Below are 15,692 nucleotides of genomic sequence, written 5' to 3' on the forward strand. Positions count from 1 at the left end.
ATTACGTAAAATACAATAACAGCAACATTAATTGAAATATATGTTTAGTTAATATCATAGTGGAAAGGGATCTCTTTCGAATTTTATTTACATTTTCTATCCTAAACTCTATTTAATACATAATTTAAAATAAATACTATCAAATTACAGTTATTTGCAATAACCTACATTAAGGGTCTGTTTCACAATGTATGGATAAAGTACTAAATAGCTATGCAACACATAAATTATTTGGAAGATAAATTGTGCTATTTGACACTTCTTCGGACTCATAACTTTTGATGGACTTTATGTGACGAATAGCGCTATCTGACAGTAGTGAAACGCAACAATAGTGTTTATCCTACCAATAAGTAATCAATAGCTAATTTGGAACTTATGTAGAACTTATCCGTACATTGTGAAACCGACCCTAAATCTTTTTAATAATATTGTCAACATGAAATTTACAAGGCACAAACTGCCCAAAATATTCCAAAAAGAATCATAAACATAGAAGAAGTCACAAGATGAGCGCTGCCCTTCAAAGTGGCCAGGATATCTAAATTATGGTTGTCAGCCCATGATGTTAGTGCTTTTGCTGCCGCCAAAGAAGTTTTCGCTTTTGTCACGGCTTCCTCACCACATTCCTCACAGGAAGAAAGCCAGGAATCGAACTGAAAGAAAGACAAAGTTCAGTGCGTAGGTAGGTGCTTACCTTTAATAATATAAAGTAAGGATAAACATATAGATATATATTATGATAGAGTTTGAAATCTAAAGGTGGGAACTGACCAAAGTTACGAGGTGTAATGTAGCATTCGCATCGAGCATGTTACGCTGTGTTCTAAATTAAATCAGCGTAACATGCTCGTCAAAACTCTGTGCTTCACTTTCGCCGCCAGTGTTCACGAGATGTGATAGTGATAATGTTGATATCTTTCATTCTATTTAATTATTGTTTCATCCAAATTAAGAAGAAGAAAAAATGTTACTGGACATAAAACTTATTTAAAAACACAGGCGTATGAGGTGGTTTGTTATTGATTGCAATATTAAAAACCAAATAATTACTGGACAGTATAAAAATTTTGTACGCAGGTCTCGATTTTGAAGAACTGTTGAATTTAATTGGACCAAAAGTACTTAAAAAAGACACAATTTATAGAAAATCATAATCATGATGACTCGCGACGTGCGACGCGTAATTACTGAACCTCGTAACAGTCAAAGGATTCGCCAAAAAACCGACAGCCGGGTGGAGCACTCAAAGCGAGCAACGAGCGGCTCGTTGCTCGCTGGTTTCCCCGTAACACGACGTACTGACTGCTCGAATGCTCGCTGTGTAGCATTACATAAAGGTGGGAACTGACCAACGTTACGAGGTGTAATGTAACATGTAATGTAATGTTACACAGCGAGCATTCGTGCAGTCAGTACGTCGTGTTACGGGGAAACCAGCGAGCAACGAGCCGCTCGTTGCTCGCTTTGAGTGCTCCACCCGGCTGTCGGTTTTTTGGCGAATCCTTTGACTGCTACGCGGTTCAGTAATTACGCGTCGCACGTCGCGAGTGATCATGATTATGATTTTCTATAAATTGTGTCTTTTTTAAGTACTTTTGGTCCAATTAAATTCAACAGTTCTTCAAAATCGAGACCTGCGTACAAAGTTTTTATTCTGTCCAGTAATCATTTGGTTTTTAATATTGCAATCAATAACAAACCACCTCATACGCCTGTGTTTTTAAATAAGTTTTATGTCTAGTAACATTTTTTCTTCTTCTTAATTTGGATGAAACAATAATTAAATAGAATGAAAGATATCAACATTATCACTATCACATCTCGTGAACACTGGCGGCGAAAGTGGAGCACAGAGTTTTGACGAGCATGTTACGCCAATTTTAGAACACAGCGTAACATGCTCAATGCGTAACACGCTCGATGCGAATGCTACATTACACCTCGTAACTTTGGTCAGTTCCCACCTTTACATGTTACCAACGTTACGAGGTGTAATGTAACATGTAATGTAATGCTACACAGCGAGCATTCGAGCAGTCAGTACGTCGTGTTACGGGGAAACCAGCGAGCAACGAGCCGCTCGTTGCTCGCTTTGAGTGCTCCACCCGGCTGTCGGTTTTTTGGCGAATCCTTTGACTGTTACGCGGTTCAGTAATTACGCGTCGCACATCGCGAGTGATCATGATTATGATGTCCAGTAACATTTTTTCTTCTTCTTAATTTGGATGAAACAATTATTAAATAGAATGAAAGATGTGATAGTGATAATGTTGATACATTATCACTATCACATCTCGTGAACACTGGCGGCGAAAGTGGAGCACAGAGTTTTGACGAGCATGTTTTTAGAACACAGCGTAACATGCTCGATGCGTAACACGCTCGATGCGAATGCTACATTACACCTCGTAACTTTGGTCAGTTCCCACCTTTAGGATTATTACTACTTGACATGTAACTTAAAGGTGGGAACTGACCAAAGTTACGAGGTGTAATGTAGCATTCGCATCGAGCTTGTTACGCATCGAGCATGTTACGCTGTGTATTAAAATCGGCGTAACATGCTCGTCAAACGTCTGTGCTCCGCTTTCGCCGCCAGTGTTCACGAGATGGCCGACAGCGAGGACGCGTTGGTATCTTTGATTCTACTTAATTATTGTTTCATTCAAATTAAGAAGAAGAAAAAACGTTACTGGAGATCAAACTTATTTAAAAACAGAGGCGTATGTGGTGGTTTGTCATTGATAGCAACTTTGAAAAACCAAATGATTACTGGACAGTATAAAAACTTTGTACGCATGTCTCCGATCGATTTTGAAAAACTGTTGAATTTATTTGCTCTGGATGAGCTGGGTTCCACAACATTTCCTCTTTTCTTCCATTTTATAGAAAAATACAGAGATTTTTTTTTGTTCCACTCCATGTTTGATTGATTGATTGACGTGTGATTACTCGCGACGCGCGTGCGCTCGGGACGACTTTTGACAAAGAGCGTACTGACCGAACCGCGTAACACTCAAAGGATTCGCCAAAAAACCGACAGCCGAGTGGAGCACTCAAAGCGAGCAACGAGCGGCTCGTTGCTCTCTGGTTTCCCCGTAACACGACGTACTGACTGCACGAATGCTCGCTGTGTAACATTACATTACATGTTACATTACACCTCGTAACGTTGGTCAGTTCCCACCTTAATATTTAATTTTACGGAAGTATTGTATCATGCAACTGATTCATTTCAATGATTGTTTATTATTAATCGATTGTGTTCAAACACACACATTGACATTGCAAAATCCTTATTTAATATGAAAAGTCATAGGTACAAGGAAAATTAAATAATATTTCCCTCCGACTAGGAGAACTCAGTTACCATGGGTATTTTCAAGTCCAATAGACTTTAAAAAAATAAATCAGTAAAATTTCGTAAACAAAAGACTCTGTTTAATTTGACTCAAAGAGACATAAAGCTTTATAAGTAATTTTTCATAAATAATGGCAAATTCAATGACAACATTTTTGTTTATATAATATTTAATATGCAACTATAATAAGGTCCCACCTCATTCTGATGACAAGCTTACAAATTTGGGGAGATTCATTTGTTTTCCGATCACGTAGTTTTTGAATTTAATGAAGTTATAACATCTTATTAGTCCTATTATTTATAATAAGTGGCTGTGCTAATTTCTCGTGCTAACCTTGCTTTTTTCACATCTACGTAATTATGAACCATAAATGATTAATTTCGTTTAATTGTTTTGCCATTGAACGCAACTTCAGTGTCAACAGAATTGGCACAATTTCAATGTCTATTTCGAGATGTGTTGCATTGCATTAGTTTATATTTAACTTTACTTTTAAGAAAGGAATTTTTGTAATAATTGCATTTCCTTTTAAGTGTAAGAAACCTCTAATTGATATTAAGATTATTTTCAGCAATCACTTAAAAAAGGATATTTAGTAGAGCCCGATTTCTATGAATCGGCGTTAAAAATAAATGAGCAGCAAGCAGATGTTTTATTTCATAATTCGCGAACGTAAGTACGCAAATATATTACAAAACATTGAAAATGTAATATTTAAACTGGCAACAATTTCCCTTATTATGTGATTTGAGACTAATAATTTAATCAGGCAAGATGTCTATATTTGTAACGAATAAACTCAAAAACTACTAGACCGATTTCAAAAATGATTTCAGTATTGGAATGCCAAAATGTTTGAGTAGAAAAATAACATATTATGCCCAAACATGCGACGCCAGGACAGATCAATGATTAATTAAATCATCAAAAACATCTCAATGAATAATTACTGCTAAGGTTACGTAACGCATAAACATAATATACACAGTCTACTTAGGTTCGATTTTAGGCAAAATTATGTTTCTGTAAAGCAGGTATACAGCAAGCTTGATTGTAATTTAAGCAGACCACAATGTTTTTTTAATGTAATAGGAGGCAAACGGGCAGGAGGCTCACCTGATGTTTGTGATACCGCCACCTATGGACACTCACATTGACAGAAGAATTTCAAGCCGGCCGGCATTTCAAGAATTGGTACGCTCTTTACTTGAAGGACCCTAAGGCCTAAGGAATTTCTTCGGAAATACTTTGGGCAGCAGGTTACACATAGTGGTTACCTTATGCCACATTTTAATTTAAACAATACCGCCTATTTTGGAATCATTACGGATTTTCACAATGAAAGTGATTTGAGTATTACAATTTATTTTGCGTTATTGGTTTAGTGCCAAATGATTCATATAATTTTCTGTCTATAGTTTTGTATCTATGTCTAGGTCATGATCACAGAAAACTTGTAAAACGTTAATGTGTGGGATTGTTTATTATTGTAAATATGACTTATGATTCTTCGAAGAAAAACGAAATGAAATAATAATAGAAAATAGACAAAAAAATATTGTTATATTTAAAATGATGTGTTACACAATGTTGATAAGGGATTTCTTTATTATAAATATCGCAAACTAAGCAAAACTTTAAAGCTAGTTTATTAAGTTGAACAAAATTGAAATTGATTAATTCTACAGAATACGGTGGTCAAAAATATAATTATAATAATATTATATTTATAATTTATAGATTTTTCACGATATAGATAAATTTTGTTAACTCTCTCATTTCTGTACATCTGAAAAAAAAACTCCTTTACAAATCAACTCAATAAAGTGTTAGAGTATCATAAATATTGGCCGAGTCACTTCCCCCTATTGACCTTTTAGCTAATTACTCGTTGTGACCTAAATGACCAAACAAACAAACACATAATGAAGGGTTACGACAAACGGATTCTATTTTCATTCGCGCTAATGAAAGTGTACTCAGGTATATTTCTTTATTGAGTTGTTGTTGCGTTGTTAATTTTTGTCAACATTACTTCATTACCTATATTACAACTTGTGCCTATTATGGAGTTTAGGAGAAATGTGGCGTGTCATCAAACATAGAAGAGCGGTCCTCAAAGGTAATTCTGTTCTAAACGGTACGCTATACCATGAGCTTAAAGCTAAGGGGGTGTCGAAGGGTCAAATAAACTCACTCGAATAGTATGTGTCAAAAAATCTAAACTCACGCGAGGCAAATGCATACCTCAGGACTTATCAAATATATAAAATTCTCGTGTCACAATTCGTTCCCATACTCCTCCGAAACGGCTCGACCGATTCTTATGAAATGTTTTATGCATATTCAGTAAGTCTGAGAATCAGCTACTATCTATCTTTCAAACCCCTAAGTGATAAGGGGTGTCTACCCCAATTTTTTTTGTTTTTATTGTTATCGCATACAAAAATACATACAATCCTTAATTTTCACCTCTCTACAATCAACCCCTCTTTTTTATTTGTTAATTTAAATCTTATGTCTTGAACTCAGAGGTTCATATAGTTAAAAATTCACAGAAAAACCTACAAGTTTTCATTCCGGAAAATCGAACAGTCTGCGGGGTAGCATAGCAAAATGTTCCATGTTGGTAGGTACTAAAAAGGTAGGCTAAAAATCATATTAAGGAGAAACGATCGCGGGGGCAGCTAGTTATATATATATAAATGCTCGCACAAGAGTCTTATACAGGGAATTCGATGGCGTACACTTGGATCACTTCTGGAAGTATAGTAAGATATTTAATTTAATATTTTCAAACGAATACTTACAGTATCAAATTCGCTTTGAGTATGTAGAGATGTGGCGATTGACGATAGAACTCCGTCGAAAGATGGATAACTGAAAAAATAATTACTTTAAAACCCATACATTATTATATTATTCTACGATGCTCATTTGTTTCACATCAAAATTTTACAATTTCAAAATGTTTAACACGCGCTGAATTACGTATGATGCCGAGGGATTAAATTAAATGCGCTAGAAAAGACAATGTTATTTAAAATACATACATAGATTTCCATTGTGCTAAGTTCTTGTCTAATTCTTCAATTACTAGGGAAACGTGGCTGTGATTAGCAAGAACACTGCTTAAGGGAACAGTCAGATCTTGAGTCAGTATTGGACTATTTTCCAATTGCGTCGATACTAGGAAGCTGTAAATAAAAAAATCTTTCACTACGATGCTTTAAATTTAAATTGTTTAAACCATTATTAAGTAATATTTATTTTTGCCACTGATCATATCTTATAACCTCAACCGTTTTTATTAAATTTGAACCGTTAAGATGGGATATACGTGAAAAAGGATTACTTTTAATTTACTAGAAATTTGCCGGAACAAAAATTAAATTATTCTAAAAGATAATTCAATTCCTATAATATTACACATAAAGGTTAAACTTCCTTGTTTTGACTTATTGTATTAATTACAAGTATTATTCCACTGGTTTCGCTTTGTTGTATCACCATATTTAATGAATTAGGTACGTAAAAAAATAAGGATTACTTTATAAAATTGTATACGTAAAAACCTTCCAGTTTTCGATGCCTATCGCATGATGACTAGATAATGCGAAAGGCAGACCTAGTACCTATGTACAATAAATCTATGACCTAAATATTCGCACAAATAGTATAACAATAATACATAAAAGTAATGTCAAAAACAATTAAAGTAAGTTTGTCTACGAGTATTTGTTTTAGGTGATACGCACCTTTTTAACTTCTCTTCGTCTGTTGTACATCCCAATATGTCTCCAATGGTTCGTGCTTCATTCGCGACGTTTGTAGACGCCAACCGACTCCATAAGAAGTCGTAGTCTTTCCCATCTCCAAGCCGCAGTCCCGTACAGTAAGAGACCGAACGTAAGCTTGGCGATATTCTGCAATAAGAAATTAAACTAAAGCTTCATGTTGATAAGAACATTTCAAAAACAGGCAGCAGTTTAAGTTCTACTTACTATTAGAGGTAGAACTTAAACTCGGAAGATAAAAATATAGAGCAGCAAGTATACCCTCCATTGTAAAATAGAAGTTACCATATTCATCAGAAACATTTATTGTTTCTCGGGAAAGTTTCAGGTTTTGTGCATTAGCTTCTAATGAAGTTCATTGGTATTTAGTGTATTTAAAACTTCTTTAACTAGTGAGCGCTTTCTAGGATACGACCTAGGATAGGACCGATACGACTTGTTACGAATGATGAAAATTCAATGCAAGAGACGGGTAGAAGGAAGAAGTTGTGGGAGTGGACGGGCATCACATCCGCAGAGGAAATTTTTAGACTAGCGCAAGATACCCCGCAATTCAAGTTGTTAACAGCCAATCTTTGACAATAAAGTGGCACCAGAAGAAGAAGCTTTCTAGAAATCATTAGTCTGGGAGAGTCCAATCTAACTGTTCTTTTTTTATTTATTTAAATACTTGTACTTATTTAATTACTAGGGGTATATATCTAATTAATAAATAATGAATCAGTCTAAATTTAGCAAAGAACTCACCTATTTTCTTTCAATAGCGTAAATACAATTTGAAAGAGAGTGACGAATATAGATAACGAAGTACAATTAAACTGATAGATTTTATGAACGAATTTCGTCTAACATCAAACAAATAACACAAAACTTTTGTGCGTGCTACTAGTTTAGTTTGTGCAATTGTGAAACAAAGTTTTCTTATTACTTACTCTTTTCCATTTTCCTTCAGTTCTTTGTACTTCGCAGCAGTGTTATCGATACAACCTTGATGGCCGAGTTGACAAGCTAAGTCAAGGATTTGCATTCTGTTTCTGAGTGTGTCATAATCATCCATAGGGCTTACTTCATAACCTAGATTTTTGATTGCACTATCAATCAATTTGAGAGAATATGCCTGCAAGAAAACATTACATTCTTCTTTTATACTTTCACACCATAAAATAAAATAAAATAAAATAAAATAAAATAAAATAAAATAAAATAAAATAAAATAAAATAAAATAAAATAAAATAAAATAAAATAAAATAAAATAAAATAAAATAAAATAAAATAAAATAAAATACGTTTAATATGGAATATAAGATATAGGTATCACTTATTCCTCGTCATTAAATGCATAAGTTCTGATGTCTTGTTCATAAGTTCTGGTGTTTTTAATATGAATAAGTATTTTAATAACTGAAGTAAATTTTGAATAGGACGTTTTTCATTTTTTCTTCTTTTAACACCTGAAACATCTTATCTGCACCATGATGAAAAACATACATATATTTAAAAAGATACGGATTAAATTAAGTACTATAAATATGCTTACAATAACCTCTTGAAAGCAGCATACACAAAATACTTACATCAATTGAGGATAATGTTTCGCTTCCAATATACATATTCCTTAATTTCTTTAAACCACGAACAGCGGCGTACCAAACGGGATAACTTTTTTCTTCGTGTAAAAACTCTAGTCCCTCGGATAGCATCGCAAATTTAATTTCATCGGTGAATAGAAATGCGAACAAATCGTTTATAATCTGCAAGTATTTTTATGTTAGTCACTTTATAGTACAAATACTGTTAAGGTTCTAAATAAAATCTTTGATAGAACTTCTTATTACAGTTAATGACACACTCTTTCATTCTAAAATCATTTGTATATCTTATACATGATTATTATTTTGGATTACGCTTCATTTTGGTTACTATACCGTTCATCTATATTTATTATATTTGTCCACGTGAAAATTGTATATAAAAAGCAATTTTGTTGACTAATTAAACAGATAGCTTTCATTGTGTATTTATTCAGGATGGTTCAGGAGCAGTAGGAACATGAATGAAGAATACAAAGATCTAGTGCCACTTTGCTCCGCAATTTTTACTAGGCGCGATTTATTTAAACGCCAATAAAATTTTCTTTGTCATCAAAATTTAAATTAACCATATCTTTCTGTAGGGCTTATATATGTATTTTTGAGCTAAAAACCTTGAATAATATATTCTGTTTTAGACATTTTTTCGATCTTATACTTTAGGCTTCTATTATTTTTTACATGGAATATCAAAAATACATAAATTAAACGTTTGAATTCTGCGTGAGAATTTTCGCAAACGCGATTATTTTATTTAAAGTTGAAGTAATGTCTCATATGTTACCTTAGCTCTGTTTAAATAGTGAATTTCTTCCCTTTTAGTTCCTTTTAATGCCTTGAATATTAATTGCCAAGTGTGAACATCATATGATACTCTGTAAAGCCCTGTAAGAATATGGCTAGTATAAGAAATTAATAATTCGAGGTTTAAAACCAACTTTTGATCATACAATACAGATTGTAATCTTTTTGTTTTATTTAACACTACGTAGTTAAATAAGAATACAGTATATCTGGAATATGCGTCGAAAATAACTTAAAACATTTAAAAAATCACCTGTTTCTTGAACATTAAAAATAATCCAAGTGTCTTCTGTTAGATTTACCGAGAGTTCATAGGTTTCACCATCCATAATAAAGCTCGGTTTTGTATTTTCAAAGTTCGGAGCATCGCTTGTGGTGTATGTGATTGGTATTTTGTATAGCTCATCTGATGATTTAGTAGGGTCGATGTAAAACCGTTTCTGTAAAATATCGTCCGTTGAATCACTTCTTTAAAACCATGGCACTATTATCATTTCTAACTCTTTATAAATTTTTGAAATATTTTTTTTTTTTTGCAACGGATAAATTCATAATCTACTGGAATAATTTAAAATCAAATAAGAAGGGTATAGGGTATAGGATAGTCCAATGCATGCTTTGAAGATTGTCTATTGCGATTAAAGAATCCAAATTGTTATACGTATTTTAAAACAAAGTGTATTTTTATATGCATATAATAATATTGATTTATTTGAAACATAAAATACTAAATTAAGCATAACCACTCTGCTAGCAATGCTTAAAAAATGAAGAGAAAATATAATATTTACACATTTTTTTAGTTAAATATCGTGTATTATACAGTATTAACAATTTGCTTTACCTACAAAGTAATAATAAAAATTATTAAAAAGAAAATCAAAACAAATTTATAAAGTTTGGTCCCTGTTGCAGTGTACCTTTAACGCTGGCAGCATTTCCTGATGAAATATGTAATATGCATATTACATCTGTATATTATTATTAGACTTTAATTACTTATTAGTCTAAAGTTAAGCTAGATTGTAATGTTCCATGATGTCTTAGTAAAGACACTGTATATAAATTTTCTTGCATAGAATCTTAGTACATGATGTAAATTCATAACAAGTCATAATGAGACGAAAGTGCTAACCTGTTTAAGTTTCACTAATGAATTAGCATGGTCAACTTCAACGTGTAATACAGGGTGTCCAGCTTGAGAAATCCAAGAACTCATGACAGAAGTTAAATTATATCCTTGATAGCTAGAAAGCGAGTTGAAAGTAGCAACTCCTTCTTCTAAACCAGCATACAAATACTCTGGGTAACCGGGTTGCAATTGACTGAAAATATATAAGTTTGATTATCACGGCTTGTTGAATATTAATTTAGATTGCATTATGCATTGCAATTTTACTTGAGAAGAGAGATTTTAAAATATTATTCATTTTTTTAACTATCAAGATACAAAACTTTACTTATAACATATTACTTTCAGTAGTTATCGAACATAATTGTGTTTATTAAATGATAGTATTTTAAAGTTAGACTTACTTGGCATTTAAATATGTATGAAGTCCAAACTTAAACGCATCATTACCAATAAAGTGATGAATCATGCGAATTACAGAGCCAGCTTTTTGGTATGTAATCGTACCAAAATGGCCGCTGATTTCTTCAGGTGAATTCACTTCATTATTGGTTATCGGAACAGCATCTGATTTTTCATCGGCATCATAGGCCGCATATACGGAGCCTATTACCAGTTGGTCAGCAGCTCCGACGGTTGGCTCAATCTAAAATATATCCATCATTCAATATTTATTTATAGAAGCTAGAGAAGCGTTGAAAAAATTAAGGTTCTACAAATCTCAATTATTTAGTAGGTAATTACCTAAATAAGGCTAGTAGGAATTTTAATTATCCGGTTGACTTTTAAATATAAGATATTCCTGATATTAAATATTAATACTTGGTTGGAGTACAATTAACATGTAAAAATTTGGTTACTAAGAAATAATTATAACGAAATTATTAATTAAGTGGATATAACATGTTATGTTTTATAATAGTTTAATTTTATGTAAGGTAAAAAAAAACTTATTTTTTGAACCTTTATCATTATGTTATAAGTGTTATTTATTCACACAATATATTAATTTTTTTTGTTTGTTTTGTTTTATATTATAAGTTTAGCACTCTGTACTCTGTCTCAGTTGTTAGCAAGAGTTATTTTTTATTTGTTTTTTATATCATGTAAATTGTTATTATGTGCAATTATATAAGAGTTGATAACACAAATAGATAAATGAAAATTGATAGTAAGAAAATGTTATGATGGTTTTATTTCCTTTTATAGCGTAATTATTAAATTCAAAGGAAAATTAAATAACCACGACGACAATGTTTTTTAATTATTACTATCACGCAAACCGTTCACGAGAAATATTGAGATAATCAATTAATATTAATAATATGAATCGCAAAATATGTTGCTAAGCGCAAAACTCGAAAGTTTTTTTTTTCATTCTGAATGAAAATAATGAAATCTGATTAATTACTCATAGAGGAAAAAATAATAAATTAGTTGTATTAAGTACTGAGGTTTAACAGTCTCTATGAGGTAACATAGCAGAATCTTCCACATGTTGCAACTACAAAGCAGCTAACTAGCAACTAAAAGGGGAGACTAAGTACAATATATTAAGGCGAAACGAAGTTCGCGGCTACAGCCAGTTTTATAATATAAGTTGCGTTAAGTTATATCTTATATATCAGATACAAGGTAATGAGCATATATGCCTTTGATAAACCTACATAATCATCATTTACTGTTTGTACTTACTAAAGAAGTCATGTAATCTTGAAAGTAATTAGCAAATCCCTCGTTAAGCCATGTATTACTCCACCAATGACAAGTGACCAGATTTCCAAACCACATGTGCGTAGTTTCATGTGCAACAATTTGTGCTACTCTATATTTGTAGTACGGGCTTGAATCTTCCGGAACGTATAACAATAGAGACTCTCTATAATAAATGTATATATTTATAATTAATTTCATTTTTTTAATTACTTTCATTACGACGAATTGACGACTCATTGGTCTAGTGGTTAGTACCCCTGACTGCGAAACCATGGGTCCCGGGTTCGATCCCCGGCTGAGACGAACATCGATGTGATGAGGATTTTGTGTTGTGCTTCGGTCTTGGGTGTTTAAATATGTATTTATATGTCTATCTATCTATAATATGTATGTATATCCGTTGCCTAGTACCCATAACACAAGCTTAGCATGGGACTAAGTCAATTGGTGTGAATTGTCTTTAAAAAAAAAATACATTCACACACACAAACGCACCAATACATAGATCTCTCGCCTGCCGACAGCGAATTGTATCTTATATTGGTCATACAATGCGCAATGGCGATAAGAACTTTGAGAAAATTATCGTGGTTGGTAACACGGAAGGCAAAAGATCACGTGGCACTTCAGATGGAACAATCAAGAGAAAGACTCATCATCCTCAAACCTATACACTGTATTAAGAGAGGTGCTGGAAGCCGGTGGAAACAGATAGTCCACTCCGGGTACTTCCATGATGCTCAGATATGAGCTGCCGATTCAAGAGAGAGATATTCACTTACCTGTATTTCACAAGTCCCCAATTTTCCATAGCTCCAGAATCAAAATCTACAAGAGCAACGTGGTCCAATTTTAAATTACTATCCACAGAGTAATAATCGATCCCAAAGTAATCACCGAGAGCGTCTACAATCTTTTGCCCGAAATCAACGGCGTATTCTGTTTGATTAATTGCTTCTGGTCGAGTGTATACACCGAACTCATTGTCTCCATTTTTAATCGTTGTTACACTTTCAAATTCCGATATAAGAAATGCTACCAGGTAAGTAGACATTCTAGGTGTCGGGTAAAATATTTCTCTTACATAGCCATTTGCCCTATAATAATAACGTTTCATTATTTTTGATCAAAATTAACATCTAATATAGTATTGCCTTTTATTGACATAACTTTTACACATTTAAAGAAAACACTTTTTTCACCGTGACCACGCACGCTGTAAAGCACGCAAAACGTCGGAAAAATTACGTAAAATAATTGTAAATGTATAATAATACATAACTTCAATCCGGTAAAAACGTGTTTTCTTTCAATCTAATATAGGTAATAGAAATTTGTTATATCTTACAGTGGCACAGTACTCTGTATTTTTGTGTTAGTCAAACTTGGTTTAAAGCTTGCCGGTCTGTCTATTATAAGTGTGAATACCGCTTTTAAACCGGGCTCATCAAAACACGGGAATGCCTTTCGTGCATGTGTTGATTCAAATTGTGTTGCTCCTAACCATCTACAAATAAAAATTAATATAATTGTCTCATGTTATCATTCTTATGTACTTTAGGATTGTTCTTCATCCTAAATACATATCAGGTGGAAGATAAAAACATAACTTATCATTAACCATATGGCATTTTCTTATTTTTTATCGGATTTTGAAATTCCTTTGGAAATCGAACTAGATAATCTTGGTATAGGGTACTTACTTTTTTACTCCACCTTGATAATAATGATTCATATAAAATCCTTTAAGATCTTTTCTTATTGGACCACTGTAATCGATACTTAGTTCATACTCATATCCAGCAATAAGCTCTGATTCCAAATTGATGTAAGCAAAATCGTATTTTTTGTCAAATTCTAATGGATTCGCTTCATTCAATTTAACTGATACTGAACCGCTGCTTATATTAATATCAGATGCATTAAAATTCAAATCTACTGAATGGATTTTTATCCTATGAATATCAGATTCTGTTATGAATTTAATAATAACTTCTCCGTCAAACGTAAAAGCTTTATCGTCACCCGTATCAAAGTACGGAGTTATAGCAATAGAGTATGATGATGGTACTATGCTTGTATTAAGACGATAATTTGTATCACTTCTAGCAACTGCAAATAGCAGGCTACACAGAGTCAATATCAACATTTGACGAATCATTTCTGAAAATATTTGCACGTTGAGTTAAAAAATAATTACTAAGAGTATAAACAGTAAATGAAAAATTTTAAACTTATAAACCATTGGTTTTATAATGGGCTAACAATGGACCGCTACCACCTCCTTCAATTAATTATAATGGGTAAAATCCAGGGTAAACGGCGTGTAGGTAGGAGGAAGAAATCATGGCTTCGCAACGTTAGAGAATGGACGGGAACGAAGAGTTGCTGCATCTGACATAGGACAAGACACGCTTCAAGATACTGACGGCCAACCTCCAGTAATGGAGAGGCACTAAAAGAAGAAGAACAATGGATAAAATGGGCAGTGTACTATTTGTTTGGAATCGGGAATCGGCAAATGGGCAGGAGGCTCATCTGATGTTAAATGATACCGATGCCCATGGACACATGGCCAGAAGCCTCGCAAGTACGCTGCCGGCAAGAATTGTTATGGTCTTTTCTTGAAGGATGATATACAATGTATTATAATAGCGATTTTTTATACAAGTACTATAAGGTTTTAAACCCCATGATAAACTTGCTATTCTATAAAAAAAATATATATATATTTATTATGGAACATAAGATACATGTATCACTTATTCCACGTCATTAAATTTGAAGGCATCCCTACTCATCGGCAAAGAAAACAGAGGGTGTAGGCCGAGAGAAAAAGCCGGCGTAAAAAACTCTCGGTACTCTTTTAAAACAGCAAATCATCAAACAACAATTATTTAAAACAAATATCGCAAATGCTATGGGGGATCGAACCCATGAACTCGAGATTAAAATTAGAAAATCCAACATCTTAAGTAGTTAAATTTATAAAATCTTACCGCCGTGTCTTCATCGACAGTTAAATATTGAAACTGTGCTGTCTCAGACGTTATAGATAACGTTCATCTTGGATACCTTATCAATTGTCGTTGATAATACATGTCAAGTATCTTGATTATTTATTGTTTACAGTAGATTTCACCTCCAAATATACTATATAAATTTGTATATTCACGTAGGCTCTTCAAAATTGAAACTTGAGAGAAATACAATTACAATTTAGTTAAGAAATATTTAATAACTTACCATCAGATATAAGTATTTGCTATTCGCTTTAAACTTGTT

At 33.0% G+C, this 15,692-nt stretch overlaps 1 protein-coding gene across 1 annotated transcript; it reads right to left on the reverse strand.

Moving 5' to 3' along the window:
* Positions 1 to 311: 311 nt before the first annotated feature.
* Positions 312 to 15,485, reverse strand: LOC125053330 (membrane alanyl aminopeptidase-like). The gene is made up of 15 exons (XM_047654649.1): positions 15,407 to 15,485; positions 14,111 to 14,570; positions 13,756 to 13,914; positions 13,190 to 13,504; positions 12,387 to 12,570; positions 11,096 to 11,337; positions 10,695 to 10,884; positions 9,813 to 9,999; positions 9,540 to 9,640; positions 8,741 to 8,917; positions 8,098 to 8,282; positions 7,127 to 7,294; positions 6,422 to 6,565; positions 6,179 to 6,248; positions 312 to 656 (listed from the first exon to the last, which is right to left on the reverse strand). The coding sequence occupies exons 2-15, from the start codon at positions 14,566 to 14,568 to the stop codon at positions 447 to 449; spliced, it is 2,790 nt and encodes a 929-aa protein (XP_047510605.1). The 5' UTR covers positions 14,569 to 14,570; positions 15,407 to 15,485; the 3' UTR covers positions 312 to 446.
* Positions 15,486 to 15,692: the final 207 nt, after the last annotated feature.

Source organism: Pieris napi, chromosome 10 (genome assembly GCF_905475465.1).
Source record: "Pieris napi chromosome 10, ilPieNapi1.2, whole genome shotgun sequence".
NCBI lineage: Eukaryota > Metazoa > Arthropoda > Insecta > Lepidoptera > Pieridae > Pieris > Pieris napi.

Coding starts and splice junctions, on each gene's coding strand:
- LOC125053330 (XM_047654649.1), bottom strand. CDS start 14,568: ATGATTCGTCAAATGTTGATATTGACTCTGTGTAGCCTGCTATTTGCA. Junction 8,918..9,539: donor ACTATTTAAACAGAGCTAAG/GTAACATATGAG, acceptor AAATACTTGCAG/ATTATAAACGATTTGTTCGC. Junction 7,295..8,097: donor CTGAAGGAAAATGGAAAAGA/GTAAGTAATAAG, acceptor TTCTTATTGCAG/AATATCGCCAAGCTTACGTT.